General features: G+C 38.1%; 1 protein-coding gene across 1 annotated transcript in view; it reads right to left on the bottom strand.

The window, feature by feature from the left end:
• The window catches only part of ITGA1 (integrin subunit alpha 1), a 162,119-nt gene that overhangs the window by 75,129 nt on the left and 62,731 nt on the right, over nucleotides 1-24,259 (bottom strand). Inside the window, exons 3-6 of the mRNA XM_036845626.1 lie at nucleotides 15,513-15,625; nucleotides 12,635-12,723; nucleotides 12,407-12,518; nucleotides 11,667-11,794 (exon numbers count right to left, since the gene is read on the bottom strand). Coding sequence (XP_036701521.1) covers nucleotides 11,667-11,794; nucleotides 12,407-12,518; nucleotides 12,635-12,723; nucleotides 15,513-15,625 — 442 coding nt within the window. The remainder of the gene's footprint in view (nucleotides 1-11,666; nucleotides 11,795-12,406; nucleotides 12,519-12,634; nucleotides 12,724-15,512; nucleotides 15,626-24,259) is intronic.

The raw sequence follows: 24,259 nt of genomic DNA, 5'->3' as shown, positions 1-24,259 counted from the left end.
AATTCATCAATTCCTTGACCACATTAAGACATCTAATTAATTCACAGATCTTATCTTTTTTTTTTTTTGTACCCAGCCTAGATTCCATGATCCATCACCATAATCATTTACTTGCAAACATTTAACTACTTTAAACTTTTTTTCCCTCCATTAACTAACTTGGCTAACTTCCAACTCCAGTTAAGTCCAAATATCTCCTTCTCTGTGTGTGATCCTATGACACTGAATTTTGTTAGACAAAAATCACATACCTTGTAGACTGGTCTCACTTTGAAGTTTTGCTCATGAATCCCAAATGCGGTTGCACATAGCACTGCCCAACAATCCTACTACTTTTTACTAATGAGTGTACTGTTCCCTTCGATCAAATTCTAGTGATAAGATATTAACTCCTCAGGAAAAAAATAGCATCTCATTTATACATGGGGAGGAGTTCACATGAGAAGAGATGGAAGTCATGCCAACTAAATAAGGCTGCTTTGTGATGTAACATTTTACATTTACAACGCACTTTCCATATCTTATAGAACATACTATGAACTGATTACTATGAATTGGATTATCTGGAAAAATTATCTTCACACCAGGAATAGCAGAAGATGTAACACCTTGGTAGGTCAGAGATCAGTGCTTTATATCTTCTATCTATCTATCATCTATCATCTATCTCTCTTACTACTTAACATATATCTCACTTTTATAAGCTTATTTTTTGTAAACGTTAGGATATAAGAGAACTTATAACTGCCTGTTCCCTTACCCTTTCTGTACACTTTGCTTCTAACAGCTCCACCTGAGACTTTCCTCAGATGATTGTCCTTGGACTGCTAGAGCTGCTTCGCCCCAAAGGTTCAAAGAGTAAGAAGTGCCTGGGAGTTTTCTCCCTCTTCACCCCTTGCCCTGATCCATAGGTAATGCCTGAGTGCAGGAAAATGCAAGACCAGCCCCTCGACTTAACTTGGAGCCCCTTCCAGATCAGGCTGAGGCCTTGACTTCACCTGAACTCACGTGCTTGCTTGTCCTCTGTGGCTGCTCTGTTTTGTTCCCCCAAATCCCTTCCTATTTTCTTTTGGAAGCAGTCCCTTCATGAATTGCTATCACTGGACTCCTCCTCTCAGAGTTTGCTTCTGGGGAACTGGATCTAACGCAGCTATTATCTATGTTTCTGCATTCCTTCTTCAGCCCAGGCCAGACATCATTGCCTTGAACCTGGACCATGGCAGTCACGGGTCTTTCCACTGCTGATCTCCCTCCCTCCATTTCCACTTCCTCAAATCCTTCTACATATTAATAGTAGATTTACTGTCTTTAAATTCTGCTTTTATCATGTGTCTTCCTTGTTCAAAAGCTCCAATAACTCTTCATTGCTTACATCAAGGATTTTGAAATATACTTTAAAAGAGAATTGTACTTGTAATTAAAATAGAAAATAGATAAAGCTTCAAGCTGCTTCTTGAAATACTAGGCCTATAGGTTAAAATTCAGTTTTTTCCTCCTGACTTTCAGCCACTCAACAGTCTGGCCCTACCTTCTTTATTCATCCTCATCTTTAGGACTCCTCAGGATGAACTCTATCCAGACCAAATGCCCTTCCTTTTCCCTCCAACTAAGCTAAGTCTACCCATTCGGTAAGATTCAGTTCAAGGTTCACTTTCTCTGCAGCTTTGTCCACCTCGTTGCCAAGAGTCCATACTGATCTTCCCCTTCTTCAAACTGTGAAGCAAACTTGTCTGTGCTGCTCCTGTGAGCCCTGCATTCTTCTCAACTTTTGTACGCCTGCTTTATCTCCCAACTCCATTATAAGTTCGGAAGGGGCAAGCAGGGGTAAAGAGCATGGACTGCATCATAGCTTTTGGTATTCTCTTATCCTGTACCACTGTTTTGCTTTGCTCACAGCTGACCCTCATACATTCTTACTAGATGACTATAACATTTCACATAGGCAAGTAGAAAACTGAGATAGTAGGGAAATAATGATAAACAGAAAAAGAGAGATATAAAGAAGTGTGGGAAATTAGAAGAGTGGGCAGTGGGAACTCACATCTCAGGAAAATGACATTCAGTGTAGGTCTCCGGCTGACACAGGGGTTCTTATTTCCTTAGGAACCAGATAGAATAAGGTCAGCTGTGTCTTCCCCAGAAAAGGGTGCCATTTACTAATTTTCATCACAGGAGAATGCTCAAATCACAAAACATATGTAATGCTTTGCTGAGTACTGGTGAGACCCACTTCAGTAGAAATAGTTTCAGTCCCAGCTTAGTTTATAATTTAAGGCAGGTGAAACAGATTTGTACTAGCATAATGGGTATACATGCATCTACAACCGAGTCAAATAAGTATGAGAATTAAATAATGAGATAAAAAGTGATGAACACACCTGGTGAGGAAACAGGAGGAGAGAGGATCGCAAGCACATTTATTGTCTCACTTGTAAGGCCCTCATGGAGGAAGGAGGATCCAGCTTTCTGAATGAGCTACCCAGGTAAAGAACAGACAGCAGAGTATGATAGTAGAATGGGAGGAAGCAAAGCAGGCTTGAGCCTGGAAAATCTGTCAAGGATGATCAGTAAAGACATTTAAATCATTCCAGAATTTGCGGAAAGATACACAATCAATAATCATCATATTTGACTTGAAGGGGCCAATTGCATTGGAATGGTACAAGACCCAGAAGGTGGAGTTAAGTAGAGAGCTGGTGAGGAATAGTAAAGATGGAAAGATTCTAGTCATTTTTGCTAAATGCAAGAAAGTAGGCAGAGATGGCAGCTAAAAGGAGAAACTGGGTTAAATGTGGGCCTTCTTTAAGGGAGAATGGGTAGAGCAGCTTATGGCATCAGTAAAAGAGTAGATGAAGATAGTAACAGTAGATTCTTATAAAGGGGGGATAGACCACAGTAGAAAGAAAAGTTACTTTTCAGAGACAACTGTAAGGGACACATTTAGCTCCTGGGGAGATGCAGTTTGAACTTCCTGATTAAGCAGTTGTAATTACAATCTAAGTCCAAAGAGAAGTAAGAGGTGATTCACATTATAGCATAAACCAGGCACACAACTGGCTGAGGATTCTGTTACGTGAACAAGAGGTTTGTAACACTTAGAACTTTCCACTTAAACATAAAATTTGCAATCATGTTTCAGATAAGCCCCAAACTAATATTCCCTTACCCCTTTTCCAGGGAATACTAACTCTCTCAGCTGCTAGGTATGATTTTTTAAAAAGAGTCCATGATCAAATAATCTTGGAAAGCAATTGTTAATACAAAGTATAACAGTTTCTCTGTCTCTGTCTGCCTCCCTCTGCTACTTATGTTAAGTAAAAAAATGCCACACATTTCAAATGGAGCAAAAGAGCAAGGCTTTCTCTCACTCCTGAATTGCTCTACTCTGACTCATAAGTGGATTCTTTTGAAAGTGCTCCCGGAATCTTTAATATGAAAACATGCATTGTGAATCACGAATTGGAAGACCTGATGTATTTTATTTTTATTTAAGAGAATATTTTTTTGTAAGGAACATATTCAACACCTCAAACAACATAGCTTGGAAAACATTGCTTTATTCTAATATTGAGTTATCTACTCGTAAAGATCAATGAATTGTTCTGCTTTATTCACCCTTGTTATATTTATGTCATACTGTCATGCATTGCAATTATCCAAATACAAGACTTTACTTCATTTCTAAGTTGGAAGATTTTTCAGGATTAGGGACAAAGTATTAGAGTTTGTTATTTATATTGCTATCACGTCTAGCATAATACTTGACCAATAAGATACTTCATAAATATCTGCTAAATTAAAATGAATTAATTATCCAAACGGCCTTTTCTCTTTTGGGGTTAGAAAAGAACAAGGAGGAAAGTGAGTGTGAGGAATATGGAAGGAATGATGCTGTTAGAAATCACAAAAATCACTAATTTTTTCTCATAAAACTTAAAGTCACAACAGAATGACAAGGGAGTTTTAAAAAAAGAGAAGTGTTTAAAATAGCTATTAAGTATACTGAGTCAAAGAATCATGAAGGAATGGAATTATTTCCTCATTTAGAATTATACGATTACCTTGTATTCTTAAGTTAGAGTTATAACACCAGCGCCTAAATTTTAATGCCCAAAATGAGCTAAGTTTCTGGGTTTTCATTCAACAATTAACATTATCCAAGCAATAGCTTCTTTAGGGGTGTAATGACAGGGAAGCCCAGTAAAGCTTTCTGTGTTTCTGTAGGATGCACAATTGCTTAATCTGATAAGAGCTCAGACTTTGCGTCTGGTCATTTTATGTTTCCTTTCCCCAAAGTAAGGTGCAAAAGCCCTGCCCTACAACATGCTTCTACTGCAATTAAGTGAGAGTATGAATGTGGTGGTAATACAGGCTTCAATCCAAATTAACTGTCAATACAAACCATTCAAGGCTGTGTTAGCTGAAACCTGGCTTAACCTTTGTCACTATGGAGAGGGATGAACAGGACTGGTTCACAGGTAGATGAAATGACTCCTCAGAAACACAAATAAAGTCGGTAAATTAAAGATGTTGGTCCTGGGCTTCCCTGGTGGCGCAGTGGTTAAGAATCCACCTGCCAATGCAGGGGACATGGGTTTGAGCCCTGGTCCGGGAAGATCCCACATGCCGCGGAGCAACTAAGCCCACGTGCCACAACCACTGAAGTCCGTGTGCCTAGAGCCCGTGCTCTGCAACAAGAGAAGCCACCTCAATGAGAAGCCCGCGCACCGCAATGAAAAGTAGCCCCCGCTCACCACAACTAGAGAAAGCCACTGCGCAGCAACGGAGACCCAGTGCAGCCAAAAATAAATAAATAAAATAAATAAATTTATTTTTTAAAAAAATGTAGGTCCTAAGAAAAGGATGTCTTTAGCTGGTCTCTTGCTTGATGGAAGATGCTGCAATGAAATTGACCCATGCTCAAAAATGTAAGGCTAGAAGATGTTAAAATGGGGAAGACTATGGGAAAAATCAGGACCAGAGGTGAATGGGGCTAGATGTGTTGAACACCTCCAAAGAAAAGCCTGAAACACAATGTAAAGGGGAGTCTGGGGTGTCCCCCACAAACAAGTCCCTTCTAGCTCAATGACTTCATGAAGCAGAGTGAGAGACGGTGGTCAGTACGATAATGATTTTTAACACAAGGAGAAATTAAAAATTCCAGAAATTACATTTTTCCAACATAAATGACTTGCCTCCTACGTGCTAGGCAATGCAGGAAACTCTGCTGTATTCCATAAGTAAAAGGATTAAGGCACAATGATGTCGTTGTGGAATTCACATTCCACCAGGAAAGACGCACTCACGAAACAAAAAGCGATGCCACTGAATGAGAGAGCAGTGGACGAAGGGTGTGTAAATGCTGTGGGAATATGGAGGGGAAGGGATTTTTCTTGGGAAGGGTGGGGGGAATAACCACAGAAAAGGACAGAGAAAGTGACATTTGAACTGAGTCTCAGAAGTTTACCTCGCACATGGGGCCTGGGGTGGAGAAGGGCTTTCCGGGCAGAGAGAATCACGTGAGCATAGAGCAACGTGTTCAGGGAAGGCCAGGGTAGGAGTGGCTACAGGGCAAGAAGGGAAGGAGGCAGGAGACAGTGGAATGACAAGCCACTAGGTGACGAACGTCTTATAAATCACTGGAGAGCTTGGGTATTATTCCACAGGCAAGGACAGGAGATTTTTATTCAGGGAAATTCCATGATCCAGACTTTACATGGGAAAAATAACTCAGATGAGTGATGAATGGAGGTAGAGGACAACGGAGACCAGGACGCTAGTGAGCAGGGAGGTTCACCTCCTTCCCAGCACCACTTTCGGAAACGACAGCCTGACTGACAAGGACATAGCTGCTCGGCTCAGACAGGTTTCTTCGCAGACCTCACAACAGTGAATCAGCCCTCATAGTTTAGGCTCCTCGGGAAATGGCCATAAAATGTGTAGTAAAAAGAAAGATAAATAATATTCCTAAAATTTAATTAATTTCCCTCTTTCATTTTGCCTGGTTTAATATTATGCTATACTCTTGATAGGAACAGTCTAGACATTGTTCCATTAGTATATTTCACTTTTTATATCAAGCCTCACAATTTACTGCTTTTATTTAGGGTAATGCACTTGTATATGGCATATTTATATCATTCTCATTTATTATTAAAAGCAATGTTATGTTTAGGTATTGAGGATCAATAAGACCTCCATAATGTTTATACCATCATATCTTTTATGGCAAGCTCAGAGTGTTTCAGGTTTGTTTTTATAGGTGGTTTTTTACAAAACAATTTTACAGCCTTTACTCTGTCTTGGGTAAAAAACTGGTTTGCAAAAGTTCCTTGACTATGTTTGCAAAAAGTGTTAATGGGACCACACAGAAACATGGGAGAAACTCTGAGTAACTATTTAGGGTGAATGTTTTTGTCACTTGCATTGCATTTTTCTAATGTATACTAATTGTCATATGGAAACTTTAATGAAAGTTTTAAAATTTATTTTCCTTCCTTCCTTCCTTTTTTTTTTCTGTGGAGGTGAAAATTACTTCCGAAACATTCCATATCTTTGAGACTCCTTTCCAATAATTGCAATTACTAAATGAAAAATCTATGACTGCAGAGAGTAGGCCATAATATTTGATCTTCACCTTTTGTATCAAGTGAATAATTGTAATTAATATCGATATAACAAACAAGAACTCATGAGGTATAATTAGAATGTAAAATTTTTTTTTGGCCCATGATCCCTTTAAAACTTATTTAGGGTGAAATTCTTCTACTCTCACTGGATGGAAAGATAAATGTCTTATGACTTTTATTATTTTTAGTTTTAAAATGTCTGTTTAAAAAAAGCTCTATATTTTAATTTAGGTTGTACCACATGAAAGTGCTGTATTTGTAGGTCAAAAAAGGATCAAATAGCAACGATTTCATATGGTTCAACCTAAACTAAAACAAAATCAATAAAACAAAATATCAAAGTTGACTTATAGTTAAATCTTCTCTCCTCCCCCTACTAAGGCTTATGGGAGGTGAGAAGCCTGTAGCTGAGGAAGGGGCATGACTGGCTCTTTCTTTGTTTCTCTGCTCCTCTTCTCTCAGATTGCTAACTCTAATATCTGACATCTCCACCGATGGAGGGAGGGAAGATAAATACAGGGTACAGAAATTCTTACTTGACTGGTGCTGTCCTAAGATGGAGTAGGTGCTAACAGGTGTTATCTTTCTGGTGGGCTCTTTGGAGATCTCCCTTCACCTGCATCCTTGCCTGAGTGAATGCATCTCACTACTGTGGCCCCTAGGAATCAGGGAAGGCTTCGGCTGTTCTGTGCAGAGGCCTCCACTCGCTTCCAGGAGATTCTATGGGCAGGAGCTAACATGATTCCATAATGATCCATGGGAAACACATTCTTTGTACCGACAACTCTGGGTGTGAGGCCGATCCCACTGCCTTAACTCGCCCGTCAGCAGCCAGACAGCTATCTTGCCCTTCAGATATTTCAGGCAGGAGTCAGACACTCACCAATTGCATGTCCCAACTTTCATAGACACACACCAAGCTCACTGTATGATCTCACTGAAGCCTTTCTCACTAGGCTCTTTCTACAGAGAAATCCACTTCACAAATCTGTCAACTTCATTCTTAATGCCTTTATATCCTTGATACGGGTGAGGAGTTTAAAGAGTCCTGTATCTAGCTCATAACTTTCCATCTTTGGAACTTTCCATCTTTGGAAAGATCTTTGCGTCTTCTTCTGGGCAGTATCTCTTGAAATTCATTTTTATATTTAAGTAGGGGAAGGAAAAATTCCAGAAGTTAATTCTGCCAATCTTAGGGCAGGATTGGGTGCTTCAATTGAAAACAAACAAAAACAAAAGACAAAAAACCCCTTATTTAAACTATGTTATCAATAAATCAGGAAAAAAAATGATTGTTAAAACAAATTGTCTATGTTTTTCGAGAGAATTACTATAAGACCACCTGAAAGAAAAGCATACATTTTAGTATGCGTTTCTTTGAAGTGAAAGTATCTTTTCAAATTTCTATGAATGAGTTTCTTGTCTGACTCCACTGAAGGAAGGTCAAATTTAAAGGGTATTTAAATGTGTTGTACTTAAAACACGATTAAATACAGTTTGGCAAAAGTGATGGCTTAGTAAATGTCCTTCTCAATCCCTTTTGTTTAGAGAGTTACTTATGAAACTAGTCATTAATACAACTTAAACCAACATAGAAAAAGATTTGAAATTACTAAAGTATAAACACTAAAGCCTAACATATAAATAATATACTTAAAGAATACTAAAATGCCAGTTATAGAAAAAGTCTCATTAAATGTTCACCTATCAGAGAAAAATACAAAAATACATTCATTACGATACACACATTTATTCAACAGGTGCTCATTAAAGCGCCACTATGTCACAGCAAAGCACTGGGCTGGCCACTGACAAGGATAAAAAGAGATATAAAGGCTTCAGTCTTGAGGTCCCTGTAATCTGGAGGGTGCAGCAAGCACAGACACACACACACACCACACACATCAATTTAATAATGCATTTAATCCACTGTTTCTCAAATTTAACCTATTTAAAAATCATATGGGTTGCTTACTTAAAATGCAGGCTCTGTAGCCCCACCCTCAGAGATTCTGATTCTTAAAGTCTGGGGTACAGTCCAAGTACCTCTGGGATTCAGAAGCAGGAATTCCATGAGCCATATCTGGAGAAACACTGCTTTTTACAGAGGCTCCATGAAAGCAGTGGCCGCATCTGTCTTACTCTCCACAATTATCCAAGCCCTCACACAGAGCCTGGTACATAGTAAATCCTCAGGAGAAACAAGTGAATAAATGAATGAATGAGTCTGGCTAAGCTCCATAATGAATGACACAAGCAAAATGTGACATAAAAACTCAGCAATTTAAGCAGCTCCTCTGCAGATGCACCAAATGACTCAGTGCACAGGGTTGCATTCTGAAATCTTCCTCTTTGAGGAATGGGGTCATGGAACCAAGGAAATGTGACCTGACTCTTCTCAGAGTAAGTCTGTGTCCCTCCCATTCACTGGCAGCATCTAGACCCCAGGGATCGTCCCCATTCCTCTGAATAGAGCCACTGTTTCCTCCCAGAAAGACATAAAACTCCACGAAGCCCACTCTGGAAGGCTGGAATTCCACTGGTGCTGGACAGAATAGCTCCTCTATTGGGACTCTCACTACTGAAATGTAAAATTAATTCTAGTTCTCATAGATGGAAACATCAAAACTGCAGCAGAATGGGTTGAGTATATAAGCAATTGATTGTTAGCTATTTCTTTACAAAACTGAGCCACGGGCATAGATCTCCACTGAAGCAGTGATTATTCCTCTAAAACAGCCTTGTAGGTTTGCTTCCTGAAGCTGTGGAGAAACTTCAAACATGTCACAGCTGCACTAATTTCCACAAATAGCTACAAACACATTAATTTTTATAGTGTAATAGATAAATTTAAAAGTAAAATCAAATATTCAGATGACTAAAAAAAGAATACAAATTTTAAAATTTTCCAAGACTGTCATTAGCTTTGGAAAGAAAGGATTGGATAAGAAGGTAAAATGGGGTGGATAAAACAGGTGGAAGGGAGGAAAACTCATTGTGGGGAACGTGTTGAGAGAGGGGAGACCTGTGATCAGGAGTTTGAATCTAGGTATGTCAGTGCAGGCAACGGAGCACCAAGAGTCCTGGCCTGCTTCCAACCAGGGGGCTGGCCAAGGAGGCACGGGGACAAAGGACTAGAGACCACTGTCTAGGGACATCAGAGGGCACCTGCTCTGAAACTTCTCTCGAAGTAGAGGTCTCAGAAAGGAAAGACGGCTGCACTGCAGTTGGAGAGCTGCGTGTTCAAATCTGCCATCAACAAGCAAGAGACCCTGCACAAGTCACTTAGCTTCTCAGGTCCCCTCCATCAGTTGAGATTTGGGGCTAAATGACCTCTAAGACCTCTTCCAGCTATAACTTTATGGCTCTATGAAATCTTATTGACCAAGGAGAGAAAGGATAAGGGAAGAGAGGAAAGGAAGAAGGGAGAGAAGTTCTCAGAAGGGAAAAAAAGGGGTCCATGTGGAACGTGTATTGTACGAAAAGGAGAAGCAGGTCACCATTCTGAGTGGTCTTCTAAAGGATGCAGGCCACCTGATGCCCTGTAGCAAGAAGAAAGAGAATATCTTCTCCAAACTTCCAGCAATCCACTTGGGAAGATAACTGCAGATAAGAAGCTTGCATCGAGGGAAACTTACATTTTGTGATATGATTATAAGAAAAGTACATCTTCCTATAATAATTTTACTCTGATTTCAAGAAGTTCCCTATTGTCCACTGGGATATACACATTACCCCTCACCTGGCTCTCTAAAGAGATCCATTCAACCTTGGAATACAGCCATATGACATTTCACTTTGAAGTTTGAGTTCTAATTTGCAATTTTCAACTACCATCCTTTTGGGAAAATGTATGATATGTATATATCATAAAATATATAATATATGTTTTAAATATGCATTATATAAATATATACTCTAAAATAAAATTATGTTATATATTTAAAATAAATATAAAAGGATAAAAATATGTATACACACAGATACAAAAATATAAAATATATATACACAGATACATGTATGTATATATACATATGCATGAATGTACATATATGTATGTGTGTGTATACATAGGTATACACACACATACATATATGTGTATATAGATGTGTGTGTCTATTTATATCCCAATTTTAATGCAGGTGTGACAAATATTAATGCGGTCATACAACTTTTTCAGTGCCCCAGAAATCTTTCCAAGAGTAGAGCTCTCAGAGAAAAAGTTAAGAACACTGGACTGCGTGTGCAGCCCAGCTGTCTCCTGTGCTCTCCTGAGGTCCCCACACTTTGCAACAGCCATTTTTGACTCTGATTATAGTGTTAATTCCTACCCTCAAGGCACTGTCCTCACTTTGACATTTAATTTTCCTATTATCCGTTGCGTCTTATCCATATTTTAAGCCATGTGACCATATAACATTAATGAACATTAGACTGATTAAACCCAAACTCACTGTCTAAAGTGGAAGAGCCATGTGAGAAGTTCCACTTTATTTAGTGGCAATAAAGGGGGATGTGTTTAGAAACAGAGACTCACGGGGAGAAAAACACCCAATTATTCAACTTACTGCAGCTAAAGCCTGGAGCATTTGCTTTTTACTTAAGAAAAGAAATTATTAAATATAGGGGAAAATAGACTTACAGCAGTATCCTGTGGCCAATCCCTAATTTATCTGTACAACAGGAGAAAAGACACTATGATGGCATATCAGAATAGTTTCTACAAATTCTGAAACCCTGGTCTGATATTACCAAAGGTGGCTATGCTTATTTTATAATTAAGAATTAAATTATGATTTTATAGATATCTATAGGGGATATTTTCTCAGAGCATTGAAAATGCAGCTTTCATAATACTTTCTGCTTAGAAAATAAACAGCCTGCCAGTAATGTGCAGGAATAAGAACAGGGGTATGGAATACAAAGCTCATCCTAAATTTTAGCTTTACTGATTAATTTATTTTCAGAATAATTCGTCATTAAAACTCCATGCATTTGTATCTTTAGGACAACAGAAATCAAAACATGAAGTCATACCTGTGTCTGTTTAGGACCAATATCCATTCTTTCAAGAAGGTCATTTAAAAAAGCTGTAACACTTTCCCAGGGGTAAATACTGTTGGAACCATCCAGCACTATGACTATGTCCAGCTGAGTGCTGCATTCTGCAAGAAAAAGATTCAATCGTGCAAATTTGGTGTCTATCTTCAGAGGTATATGAAATGTTTTCACAGCTAAGAGGAACTCATTTTAAAAGATGAACTGATATCCTACAAAGTGGACACATCACTTTTAAAATCAGAAAAAAAGAGTTTTTTAAATCAGAAGAAGAGTGATAAGAAATACTCATTGCATTCAGTAACAATTGGTTTGGGATTCACATCAAGTAAAACCCATACCTACTTAATTTTAGTTAACACTGTATGAGTTATCTTTGGAAATGTTCTCAATATGAATTCTCTATACAGTTCTCATTCTGTGTATATTTCAAATGAGGTTACTTTTCTCAAAGAAACTCACCCTTTACATAAAAACAATGTGACAGCTTTAGCTCTGATGTTTAGACATGACTCTGTAAAGGTTATTTACACTAATATCAATTCCAAAATAGCAGTGAGGTTTGGTTATATATTGGCAAAGCAAACATTTACCTAAATTGGTAATGCTGGTAGCCGAGAAAATACTTCAAGCTTTTTGGTATGCTCCTGTGTATATATATGTCTCATTCATTGCTTACTCTTTTCAAACACTGCACAAACATTGCATAAAATCTGTACCTTGTACAGGGGCAATGGAGTTCACGACTTGAAATGTGGGGCTGACATCAGAACATATTCCCGTTGTGTAATGCAAATGTCCACATCTATAGGCATATAAGGGCCCGCATGCCTTTTAAAAAATTTAAAAAATTAAACTCATAAGATTAAAAATTATATAACAGATTTTATAAAGATTTATAATATAATTCTTGGTTCATTAACTATCTTTACTCTTCCTTTTCTTACCAGAAACCCTCCATTTGGGTTGGTGACTAAAGTTGATCCGAATGTCATATTCTCCTTTACTTCTGTGACATTGGGAATTGATGTATTAACTAAAAATAGAAGAAACTTTTATGACGGTGGAAAACAAAGTAAAATTAAGTGTCTTCTCATTAAAACATTCTGGCTTTTGTCTCAGAAACTTTGTCTGGATCACTGTCTCACATACTTTTGCTGAACTGTAAAAGAATGCACAACTATCAGGGCAATGAGAACATGGGATAGCTTTTCACATATTTTTGCTAATTAAAATAAATAAAATATTTAGTCTCGTAATATTGTAGATGCAAAGTAAACTTATACAGTCATCCAACATGTTACATCTACATGTTATATATGACCAATGATGAAACATGATTTCTGGCAAGAAGAAGGAAAATGGGTAGAAGGCCAGAAAAGAAAACTCAGACACAAGATTTTGACCATTAGTTTCACCATCACAGGGACATCAGGAGGGTTACAAAGAAAACTGGGGCAAGATTAGAGCAGTGGTCAGGAAGTTTGGGTAAAGACACAATGAAGGGACTACATTTGACAGAACAAATAAGAATGTTGAGCCCTAAAGCATGCCAACCTGGCAAAAAGAAGTTCCACTCACTCACAATAAAAAAGAAGAAGAAGAAAAAAAAGATTGGACAGGAAACGCAAAAGCTTCTAAACCCTGCTTAGCAGAACGCTAAAATAATTGAAAGTGGCAAAACTCAAGTTCAAGAAAGATTTGTCGGGCTTTCCGGGTGGCGCAGTGGTTGAGAATCTGCCTGCCAATGCAGGGGACACGCGTTCGAGCCCTGGTCTGGGAAGATCCCACATGCCGCGGAGCGACTGGGCCCGTGAGCCACAATTACTGAGCCTGCGCGTCTGGAGCCTGTGCTCCGCAACGGGAGAGGCCGCGATGGTGAGAGGCCCGCGCGCCGCAATGAAGAGCGGCCCCCGCTTGCCACAACTAGCGAAAGCCCTCACATAGAAACGAAGACCCAACACAGCCATAAATAAATTAATTAATTAATTAAAAAAAAATCAATCTGGAATATGAAGATGTCTTTCTTAAAAAAATCTGGCAGCTTGTTTAAATTACAAAATAAATTAAAAAAAAAAACAATTCCTGTAATATATATAAAAAAAGAAAAGAAAAGAAAGGTTTGTCTCACTGTTCATGCCTAGAATTTTTTCTTACCTTAAGATTACATGTAGATTTAATGGAATGGAAGCAGAGATTCCTGAAAGGTCACAATGACCTCCTAATCTGAGCATTGGTCTTTGTCCCAGAATCCAGTCTGGTTTGCTTTGAAAGCATCTGGAACTGGTCTTGAATAATCTAGATTAGAATTTTGTATCCTACCGTTGACCCAGGATGAGCATTCCTGGGACATTAGGGACTACAGCAGAAACTTCCGTACTGTTCTTGGTGTAGCCAACATCCTCACACTAATGTTAAAACTCTATTCCAGTTTCCAGTAACGGAGGAGTTGCTCTTATCAGAACAACTCTTCTGCAAATAACAACTATAAACTCTAGGAAAAGGAAAAAAAAAATGTATGAAACAACCGTCTGAAGGCACTGGAAAGCAACCAAGAGCAGGCAGAAACTGGAAGGGAGTCTATACTTGTAAGAAGAGATTAGCACTGGATGAGTTTCCTGTTTTTGTGTTTGTTTGTTTTCCCCTAAGGGAAGGCCTGAGTCAGTGGCTAAACCTCAGATAGACCTCACAGTCTTCCTGTCTAGAAGAAACAGAGGACAGAGAATGGGGCAATGACAGCAGTGTCAAGTGAAGAGGGGCTATCTTGGAAAGTAGAGCCACAAAAAGAGGGTTTGAATATATACAGATATTCTTTCCAAACATCTGAATGACCTGAACTGTACATGTGCAGGGTAAACTTCACACAGCCCAGCTAAAAAATTAGAAGAATTGAATAGAGATTTTAACTGCTTCCCACTGTTGTTTGGAAACTGAGTTCAGCCAAGTAAATTGCCTGCTAAAACTAAAAGTAAAGACTTTTCAAAGGCACATAACAGATCTAGAATCTCCACACTTAAAACTCAAAAGTTTAATCCAGGATACAATAAAAAATTACTAAACATAAGAAGAAACAGGAAAATGTGACCTAACCTCAAGAGAAAGGTAATAAATGGAAAGCGATGTTGAGATATTCCAGATGTTGGAATTATCAGGCAAGACATATTAAAGTAGCTATGCTCTTGAATGTAAAGGAAAAAATGCTCATAATAAACAAGTAGGAAATTGAAAAAAAAGGAGAACTGAAAAATACAATATCTTAAATAAACCTGAAGAGGATGAGTAATTTCCATGGTACTTAATATTGCACAGAACACTGACAGCTTTCCAATTCCTGGATAGTTCTTGTAGGAATTTTCTAGTCATGTTCTAACTATGCTGATACTTCTATCAAATACATACATTTCAATATAAATTTACCTTTTGCAATTCTCTTTTTAAAAATTAAATTTCTATTTCTCGTGTTATTTTCTTTGAAAAAACAAACACTAAGTTAAATTTTGTGGAGGAAATGTGATGGATAGGTTTATTTAGAAGAGTTCCTTTTATGTTACCACTGGTTTTACAAAGGATTCCGAACAATGGAGGTGGTTACAAGTTACAAAACTAGTAAGACCTTCTATATCTGTGATGATATTGTATGATGAATTTCTAGAGCAAATGAAGGTCAGAAGGCATCAGAATGCCATTTTATGTAATCTGAATAATAACAATGGAAGAATGTTTATAGATTCCTTCTAATCTTTTCCTGAGTTGGTTGAAATTCACTTTCAGTGAGAATGCTGGGCATAATTTAGGATCAGGCTTTAACATTTTGACTTTACATACCTGGAAGATCCAACTTTATGCAAGGTAATGATTCACCTCTCCCAACTGGACACTTATAGACATCTCCAGTTCTGTTCTTGGGTTGTCCAACTAAAGGAGAACCAATAAGCACCCTGGAAATTAAATAACTCAATTAACATTTTTGAATAATGAGAAACATTTTATTTTTGTTACTGTATGACTAGTTCTAAGACGACTGACAGTAGTTCCCGTAGACATAATTAGATAGCCATCCTCAGTTAGTAACTTAATGTTATCTAAAATAAGCAGAGTGTCTTCTTCAAATTGCAGATTGATTTAAATTAAAAAACAGTAAAATATATAGGAGAGAGACTTGAGAATATTTTATTTTCTTGTATTATATGTTACTTTAACATATTTTTTTTTAATTTGGGGGCTGAAATCATAATTATTGGTTAAGCCTGCTGCTGTGTTAATTTACAAAACACACATGGAAGTATAAATGACTTTTTCCCACGAGGAATTGATAATGTTATAGAGAGGTCAGGAAATATAAATATTATATCATAAGATTTAATATTAGTATATGCTAGTTTGTAAGCACTTAAAATAAGGATAGTTATGAGACTCAGGTTCAAAATCACTTATTGTTTTTTTAGACAGAAGTATGAAATCACTCTAATAATAATTAATGGAAAAAATATAATCATGATTTATTTTAGTCCTAGCAAGCCATTTAACAAGGTTTCCTATGATATCTTCAGGAATAGGATGGGTGAATGTGGTTGAATGTTAAGGTACTTGTTGGGATCCACAGCTGCTGATTCATTGCTGGCTAAACAGCTATATCCAAAGACACTGGTTACTAATACGTATAAAATGGATAAATAATAGGCACCTGCTGTATAAAAAAATAAATAAAATTAAATTAAAAAAAAAAACAAAGAAAAAAAACAAAGACACTGATTACTAGCAACCAAAGGACTCTAATTATGTACCATAAGACTGCACTTGGGATTGACTTAGCCTATATCTTTGTTAATGACTTAAGTGAAGACACAGAAAGCATAAAGGTACACATCAAGTAAATCAAAATACTTATTTGGGCGTTCAGAAGTGTCAACATTCTGGAACGAGAAACTTGAACTAGTAAAGTTTAATAAGAACCTATGTAAATAACTTCACTTAACTGTGTACTATTATCTACATCAGTACAGAATGTGGGAAACCTGACTTAATAGAAGTTCGTGTGAAAAAGTCATGGAGGATTTAGTCGACAGCAAGAAAACATGAGCCAACAGTGTATTTTAGTGCCAAAAATGGTAATGTGACCTTAGGCATCATTGCTAGAAATAGATGCCCTGGTCAAGGAAAGTGATAGCCCCTCTGTGCTCTGCACTGTCGGGCCATGTCTGGAATCTCCAAATTAAGAGGGACATAGGCACAATGGAATGTATTTAGGAGACTATGACTCAGATAGTTAAGATTCTGGTAATTTTGTCAGACCAGAGATGCTTGAGGGAAAGTTGAGGACGTTTAGCATGGAGAAAAAAATGTCTGAAGGAGAGTTGAAAGGTTGTGAAGGAGTGCAGGTGGATTGGGCATGCCTTCTTAAAATTTTCAAAATTTGAAAGTTTGTCATATTGAAAAGGGATGGGATTTATTTTGTGTAAGTCCTTTGGACAAAGCTAGTATTATGGAAGTAAGTTTTACAACAATTGCAAATACTGAGCTGTTGAACAGACTCCCTAAAACATAGTTGTGATATAATGCCTTTGCAAAGCCATTTCTGATATACATAAATAACCATAAAAATGTTCAAACCCCTTAACACATAATTCTTACTTCTGGGAATCTATCCTAAAAAAATGACCTAAATTAAAGGAAACAAGCTTAATGCATAAAGATATAATGCTTATAGTGGTATATATAATCATGAAAGTTTAAAAGAAGTGTGATCAACAGCCAGACTAATTAATTATTGTAGGTTCATTCCATAGAATATTGTGCAGTCATAAAAAAGCAATCGTTAATAAGACTGCATGGTAGGAGAAAAAATTATTTATGACCTAATTTAAAGTAAAAACCTACCTAATTTATTGAAAACCTATGACAATTTGAAGTGAAAGATACCAAATTATATTCAATGTACTTATTATAATAGCAATGATAAAAACAGCCAGCATTTATTGAATTTATACCATGCGCAGAACACTGTTCTAAGTGTTTTCCATGTCCTAAGTAATTTAATCCTCTCCATAAAATATAGCATGAACTTTGGTGCCAGACTTCATGAGTTCAAATCATGGTTTTACCCTTTACTTAGCTGTATGGTTTAGGACAAGCCAGTAATCCTCTGTGCTTTAGTTCCTTCATCTGTAAAATGGAAATAATAAGAGTAGCTACCTGACACGATCACCATGAACATTAAATGAGCTAATGTATATAGAATGCTTAGTACAGTATTTGGCTTATAACATGTGCTATCTAAGTGTTGGTTCTTTTTATTATTATATACATATTTTCAGATGATGGACAACTCTATCTATGTAAAACATAGATTAAAAGGGAGTACACCAGAAAACAAATTCTATTAAGGAAATTATGGTTAGGCTTTAAGTTCTTTTTCCCAATTTTTCAAAACCTTTTGTAATGTGATTGATTAAACTAGGTTTATAGTTAAAACAGTTTGGAGAAAAGTAGTGGATATGTTATGAAAGTATTTAAGTTGAGACTAGACAGATTGATTAATGTTTATTAAGAAAATCCTGAATGCTCAGCATTAATGCCAGACCCTGGGAATATAAAATGGATAAAACACAATTTTTTAAGGTTGCTTAAAACTTAGGGGAGAAGCAAAAATATAAATGTACTATTACCATATTGAATAGGTCTGAACTTGGTGCAGTTTCAGCAAAGTCTTAGAAGCAAGAAGGGATGCACACGGCTCTTTCGGTAAGTTCAAGTAACTCAGTGTAGCTGGAGTGGAACTTGAGTCTGGCAAGGTAAATAGGGCCCAGATCACATATGTTCTTACAGTGCGCTTTAAGAACTTTGGATTTATTGTATGCAGGGGAGAGTTGGGAACTACTGAAGCCTTTAAAGAGGGATGTGGGACTTCCTGGTGGTCCAGTGGTAAAGAATCCACCTTCCAATGCAGGGGACACAGGTTCGATCCCTGGTTGGGGAACTGAGATCCTACATGCCGCGGGGCAACTAAGCCCACGCACTGCAACTACTGAGCTTGTGCACCTAACTGGAGCCCACATGCCGCAAACTACAGAGCCCACGCGCCCTGGAGCCTGCGTGCCACAACTAGAGAAGAGGAAACCCACACACCACAACTAGAGAGAAGCCCACGCACCACAACGGAGAGCCCGTGGGCCGCAATGAAAAATCCCGCATGCCTCAAAGAAGATGCCGCGTGCCACAACAAAGACCCGACACAGCCAAAAATAAAATAAATAAATAATAAATAAATCTTAAAAAAAAATAAAGGGGGATGTGACATGATCAGCCCTGATTTATAAAGATTTTTTACTTGTAGTGTCATGAATAAATTGCAAAACGGGGCAAATTAGACTCAGAGAGTGAAGGCAAGAGTTCCTAAAGTAATCCAGATAAGAAAGGAGGATCTGAATTACGGAAGTAGAGAGGAAGGGGATAACCAATTCTAGAAATATTTATAATATAAGCTGTATTAGTTTGGGTTCCCCCAAAAGCAGACTGCTATATATAGATTTTGAGGAGGCAATTCCAAGTAGGCACAAATGTGGAGGTGGGGGAAATGATAGAGGGAAGGAAGAAGGGCCAATAAAGAGTGCACTGATAAGTGTTACTTCTGTAGGCATCTAGGCTCAGTCTTGCTGGGGAACATCTCAGAAACCACATGGAACATATATGAGCATGCCATGTACATGGTTGAGGCCCTAAGAGTAAATGCTACCAACTCAAGAGAAGACAGAGCAAGAAGACATCTGAAGGCTGACATCTAGGGGAAAATAACACAAGATTTTAATGAGTGGAGGAAGAAAATTGGTAGGAGTGATCAGAAAGGGAAAGAGAGAATCAGAAAACAGTGATGTCACAGAAGCCAAAGAAGGAAAGAATATCAAGAATGGGAGCCGTGAGTGTCGAGCAGACTTCATTTTAAGTAACCTGGCTAAAAATGAGGAAGATGGGCCATATTAATAAACTTGGGCTTCTTTTTTTCAAGCAAACCATTCAGGGTTTGAGGCAAGTTTAAATTTATTATGGAGGAAACCTGGATATGGTAAAATAATGGTATCCAGAGGTTTGTAAGTGTGGTGTATGGTTTGGAGGTTTATGCACCTTTGTGATGTGACATTGTCCCTCTTTCTCCTTCATTGAGGCAGAATCTATTTTTCCTCCTGTTGAAACTGAGATTTGCTTGATAAATAGAATGCAGCAGATATGACACTGTGACTTCGGATGCTAGGCCTTAAAAAGCATTGCAGGTTACATTTGACCTTTTTTTGGAAATCTGAGACCACCATGCTGTGAAGAGGCACAGTCTCACCTAATGGAGGATGAGAGGTCACACGGAAGAGAAGCAATGTTTGAGGAGGTAGCACGAACTTCAGACACGGGAGTTAAACCATCATGGACCCTCCAGCCCTAACTGAGGTACCTGATGACTGCACCTGCATAAATGAGCATTCATGGGTTCCCCAGGCAGCAGGGGAACACCTATTCAATCCTTAAAATCCTGAGAAATAATCAATTATTGTTGTTTTAATCCAATAAGTTTTGGAGTGATTTGCTACACAGCAACAGATAGCTCAAACAGGAAGCGAGGGTAAAGTTTTGATCTAGTAGCCCCTTCCTCCCTCCCTCCCTCCCTCCCTCCATTCCTTCCTTCTTTGGAAAATAGTAGCTATAGTCATCTAGTGAGATTTAGGGGTAGAGGTAGTAGTGTGGTGGGCTTATGGAGAGTAATAAAAATTTCAACGGACAAGGCATACATAGGCCAGTCATGCAACCCATCAGGTTAAGATGAAGTAGGTAACAGTTCATCAGGGATGTTTTGGAAGGCGTTTCTTCTATAGATATAAGACAGGCCTCCAAAGACTCTTCCAATTCTAAGATTCCATCATCCGAATAGAACAAATTATAAGTGTATGGAGGAGTACTAATTAGCTGGAAAACATGAACCATTAACTGGGGAAAATCTAGAACAATCTATAAAAAAGTGAGTTCTGAACAGCATGTTAATAATAAAGTTATTAGGTTATAAGGCAGGAGAGAAGAGAGATCACAGATAGCCCAGGCAAAAATGTGGAAACAGGAGCATGAGGCCTGAAAATGGAAGGTAATGAGGAAGTATGGGTGACTGGAGCACAGCATAAAGCTTCTGTATAACCTGGAGCAGGAAGGTTGAGACTGGCTAGCAGTAGACTTTGAAGGAAAGGTTCTGGAATTTATATTTGAACTCTAGGGCAGTAGAAACCTCTAGAGTATGATGATAATTGGAAATAACCTGATATAGCAACTGGAGCCATGGCCTATTGTATGTTCTGGATAAGTAAAGCCTGGGGTGTGAGAACTCAGAAAATGGTAGAGTGTAGTAGGCTAGGACTGAGACAGAGAGTTTGAGAGTTGGGATCAGTGATAAAGAATGGGTAAGCAGGACACAGGACATAGGATATAAAACAAATTTGTGTATTTCTGACACCAAACATGCAACTCTGGAATATATCCTACCCCTTAATCCTAAGAAAGCCTCACTTTTCCCAAGCTGCATAAAAATGACAAGATCCTAGAAAAATATCAGCACAGAGTTTATGGAATTTTAGGAATCTTCAGTATTCTCAAGCCCCACTATCTTGCTCTATTTTTTCTCACAGCACTTATTACATTCTGACATATAACCTACCTGTTTATTAAGTTTATTATTTGTTTTTTGTTTGTCCATCCCCAATAGAATATAAGCTCCACAATAGCAGGAATTTTCACCTATTCATTCACTCATATATCCTGAGTGACTATAACAGAGCCAGATATAAAAATCAGCATTTCGATGAATATTTATTGAACAAATAAATTATGACTGCATCAAATGCTCTAAGAATCTGAATAAGGAATACCTGGTCATTCATGTGACCAGCTAAGAGGTCCTAATTGTGAAGTCTTTTTTTTTTTTTTCACTTTAGAGGCTGGATATTTTGCTTAAGCAGAATGCCATATATGCCTTTGGGTGACACAGCAGGCATTTCCACAGGTCAAGGTTGCAGAGAATCCTTGCTGTTATAGGAGCAAACTGGCTGAAGGCGTTAAGGCTGGGGTTCCACATCCTGGCCCTGTCACACTCGCTGTGTTAAACCTTTGGCAATTCATTCTCTGAGTCCCAGTTTCCTGTCTAGAAAACGAGGACGATAACAGTCATATTCACTCAAACACACAGGGTCAAGGTGAAGACCCAAAGCACACTGTTTCATGAACGATGGATATTGTTACTTTAAACTTTAATGCAAGTTTGCTTTAACTCGTTAAATTTTATTTATATTAAATATCTGCTTTTTATATGATATTATTGCAATGATTTATATGCAGATTGAGGATTAAAGAATGTTCTGGGTCTCATTACTGATCACTAGAGAAACACCTGATGAACTCAAAGACCATCAAAGTGAGAGAAACACTTCTTCTCCATGAAAAAGCTCCAAATATAATAAAATTTAATAAACTGAGAAATGCTTCCTATTCATAATAGTTATTTTTGTCAATATGACTGCTATTATATTTATTTGAAGGGTAGCTGGCCTCTGACTGCTCTGTTTCATATTTATATTTTTTTCTTCTGTAAATGATAGTTTCCTGGAGATTGTTGTCTCATATTTACATTACTTCTTTTCACCTAACTCTTTCCTGATCTCCAAGCCAAAGTCTGTATCAGAGTGCCAAGTACCTCCTGCCAGGCATTAAAAAACAAAAAACAAAAACCAACAGAGTTAAGTGTTTGGTTGTCTTAGAGAATGAAGTTATACAGTGGCCCCACATGAGTTGCTGTGCTTTTCAGTCATGAAAGTTAGAGGGCTAGAAATAAGATGAACCAAAGAACTGACGTTTGGCAAAGAGGAAATTTCAACTTCAAAAGATACTGTAAGCAATTTAAAATAAACTTCATATTAAAATCTGTGAGAGAAAATTTGATAAAACTTTTAAAAAGTCCTTTCACCCCAAGCTTGAATAGGCTTTATTTAAAACACACATACGTTGGAAACAGGGCATCAGTCACTTGAGCCCACTAGTAAACCTTACCTGGCACAAAGCAGGGTCCTCTAGGGTAAAGGCATGAAGCCAGTACATTTTGATATATATTGGGTTGAGGATTGGCTAGGGAAGTATTTGCATCATGAGAATCTATTTTGAAAAGACAGGCCCACTGAAGTCACCGAAGCCCCTAAGAATGGATGCTTAGATAGCACTCAGAGGGGTGGGTGCACATGCTGGAAGGAAGGAAGCAAAGAACAACAAAGAGTGGAAAGTCCCACACCAGCATCTCATTTTTTTCCCATCTGGCAGAGCCCTGCTATACTGGTGATTACCACTAACTCTGGAAGGCTGCGCAGTGCTGAGCACATTTGAGTTTCTTCTCTTCAAAGCAAAATTATTAAACCAATTGTATTCGTTGTGATTCTTCTGAACCACATTGCAGTGACTTGGACGCTCCAGCTCATGCTAATCATAATGAACAACAGCTGAATTTAATCAGAGGTATAATGGTTCTGCTACTGAAAAAACATGTGGCTTCTGAGCCAAAGATATAAAGTAGGTTATACTCCACAGGAAACTTCTGAAACATAAACGGGGCATAGGCCGCCTTTTCTGTTAACTGTTTATTCTTTCCAAAGATTTAAACTAATGCTTTTCAAATACACAGACTGCCCTTGTTATGGGTCAACAAGTACTCCTTTTTTTTAAAATTTATTTTATTTATTTATTTATTTTTGGCTGTGTTGGGTCTTCGTTGCTGCGCGCGGACTTTCTCTAGTTGAGGCGAGCGGGGGCTACTCTTCGTTGCGGTGCGCAGGCTTCTCATTGCAGTGGCTTCTCTCATTGTGGAGCACGGGCTCTAGGCGCGCAGGCTTCAGTAGTTGCGGCACAAGGGCTCAGTAGTTGTGGCTCACGGGCTCTAGAGCACAGGCTCAGTAGTTGTGGCACACGAGCTTAGTTGCTCCGCGGCATGTGGGATCTTCCCAGACCAGGGATTGAACCCATGTCCCCTGCATTGGCAGGCGGATTCTCAACCACTGTGCCACCAGGGAAGCCCAACAAGTACTCCTTTACGCATACTTCAGCAAGATGTAAGACGGGTCAGGATGATTTTTTTAAAAATGTGAGGTTGCTGAGCTTCCAAACATGACCTGTAAATATGATTTACGCAGATGCCCACCTCTGGAGAAAATTAAATAACAAAATTCATGCTCTCCCAAATATGTCAATTATTTCATAGTCCATTTCTTAAAGTAAGTCTGCAGCCTGATTTTATAAACACTTACAGAATATCCAAACATATTACTAAAATCTATTTTGCATGACCAGTGCCTGGATCTCTTTAGAATGGTACGTTGCTGCCATGCCATCCTTAAAGATTTGGACATTTAGATTTTTGTATTTACTTACTTTTAAATTCAATTGGCCACACTGTTTTTGTTTCCCTGATTTTTCACACCTTTTCCATAAAATCATTGTAACTATGGAATGTCAGAATGGAATCAAAGTATCTGATATCCATATATACATTCAAATGCTCACAAACTCTC

This window comes from Balaenoptera musculus, chromosome 3 (genome assembly GCF_009873245.2).
Source record: "Balaenoptera musculus isolate JJ_BM4_2016_0621 chromosome 3, mBalMus1.pri.v3, whole genome shotgun sequence".
NCBI lineage: Eukaryota > Metazoa > Chordata > Mammalia > Artiodactyla > Balaenopteridae > Balaenoptera > Balaenoptera musculus.
The sequence above is the reverse complement of the archived record's forward strand: the minus strand, read 5'-3'. Positions and strand labels throughout refer to the sequence as shown.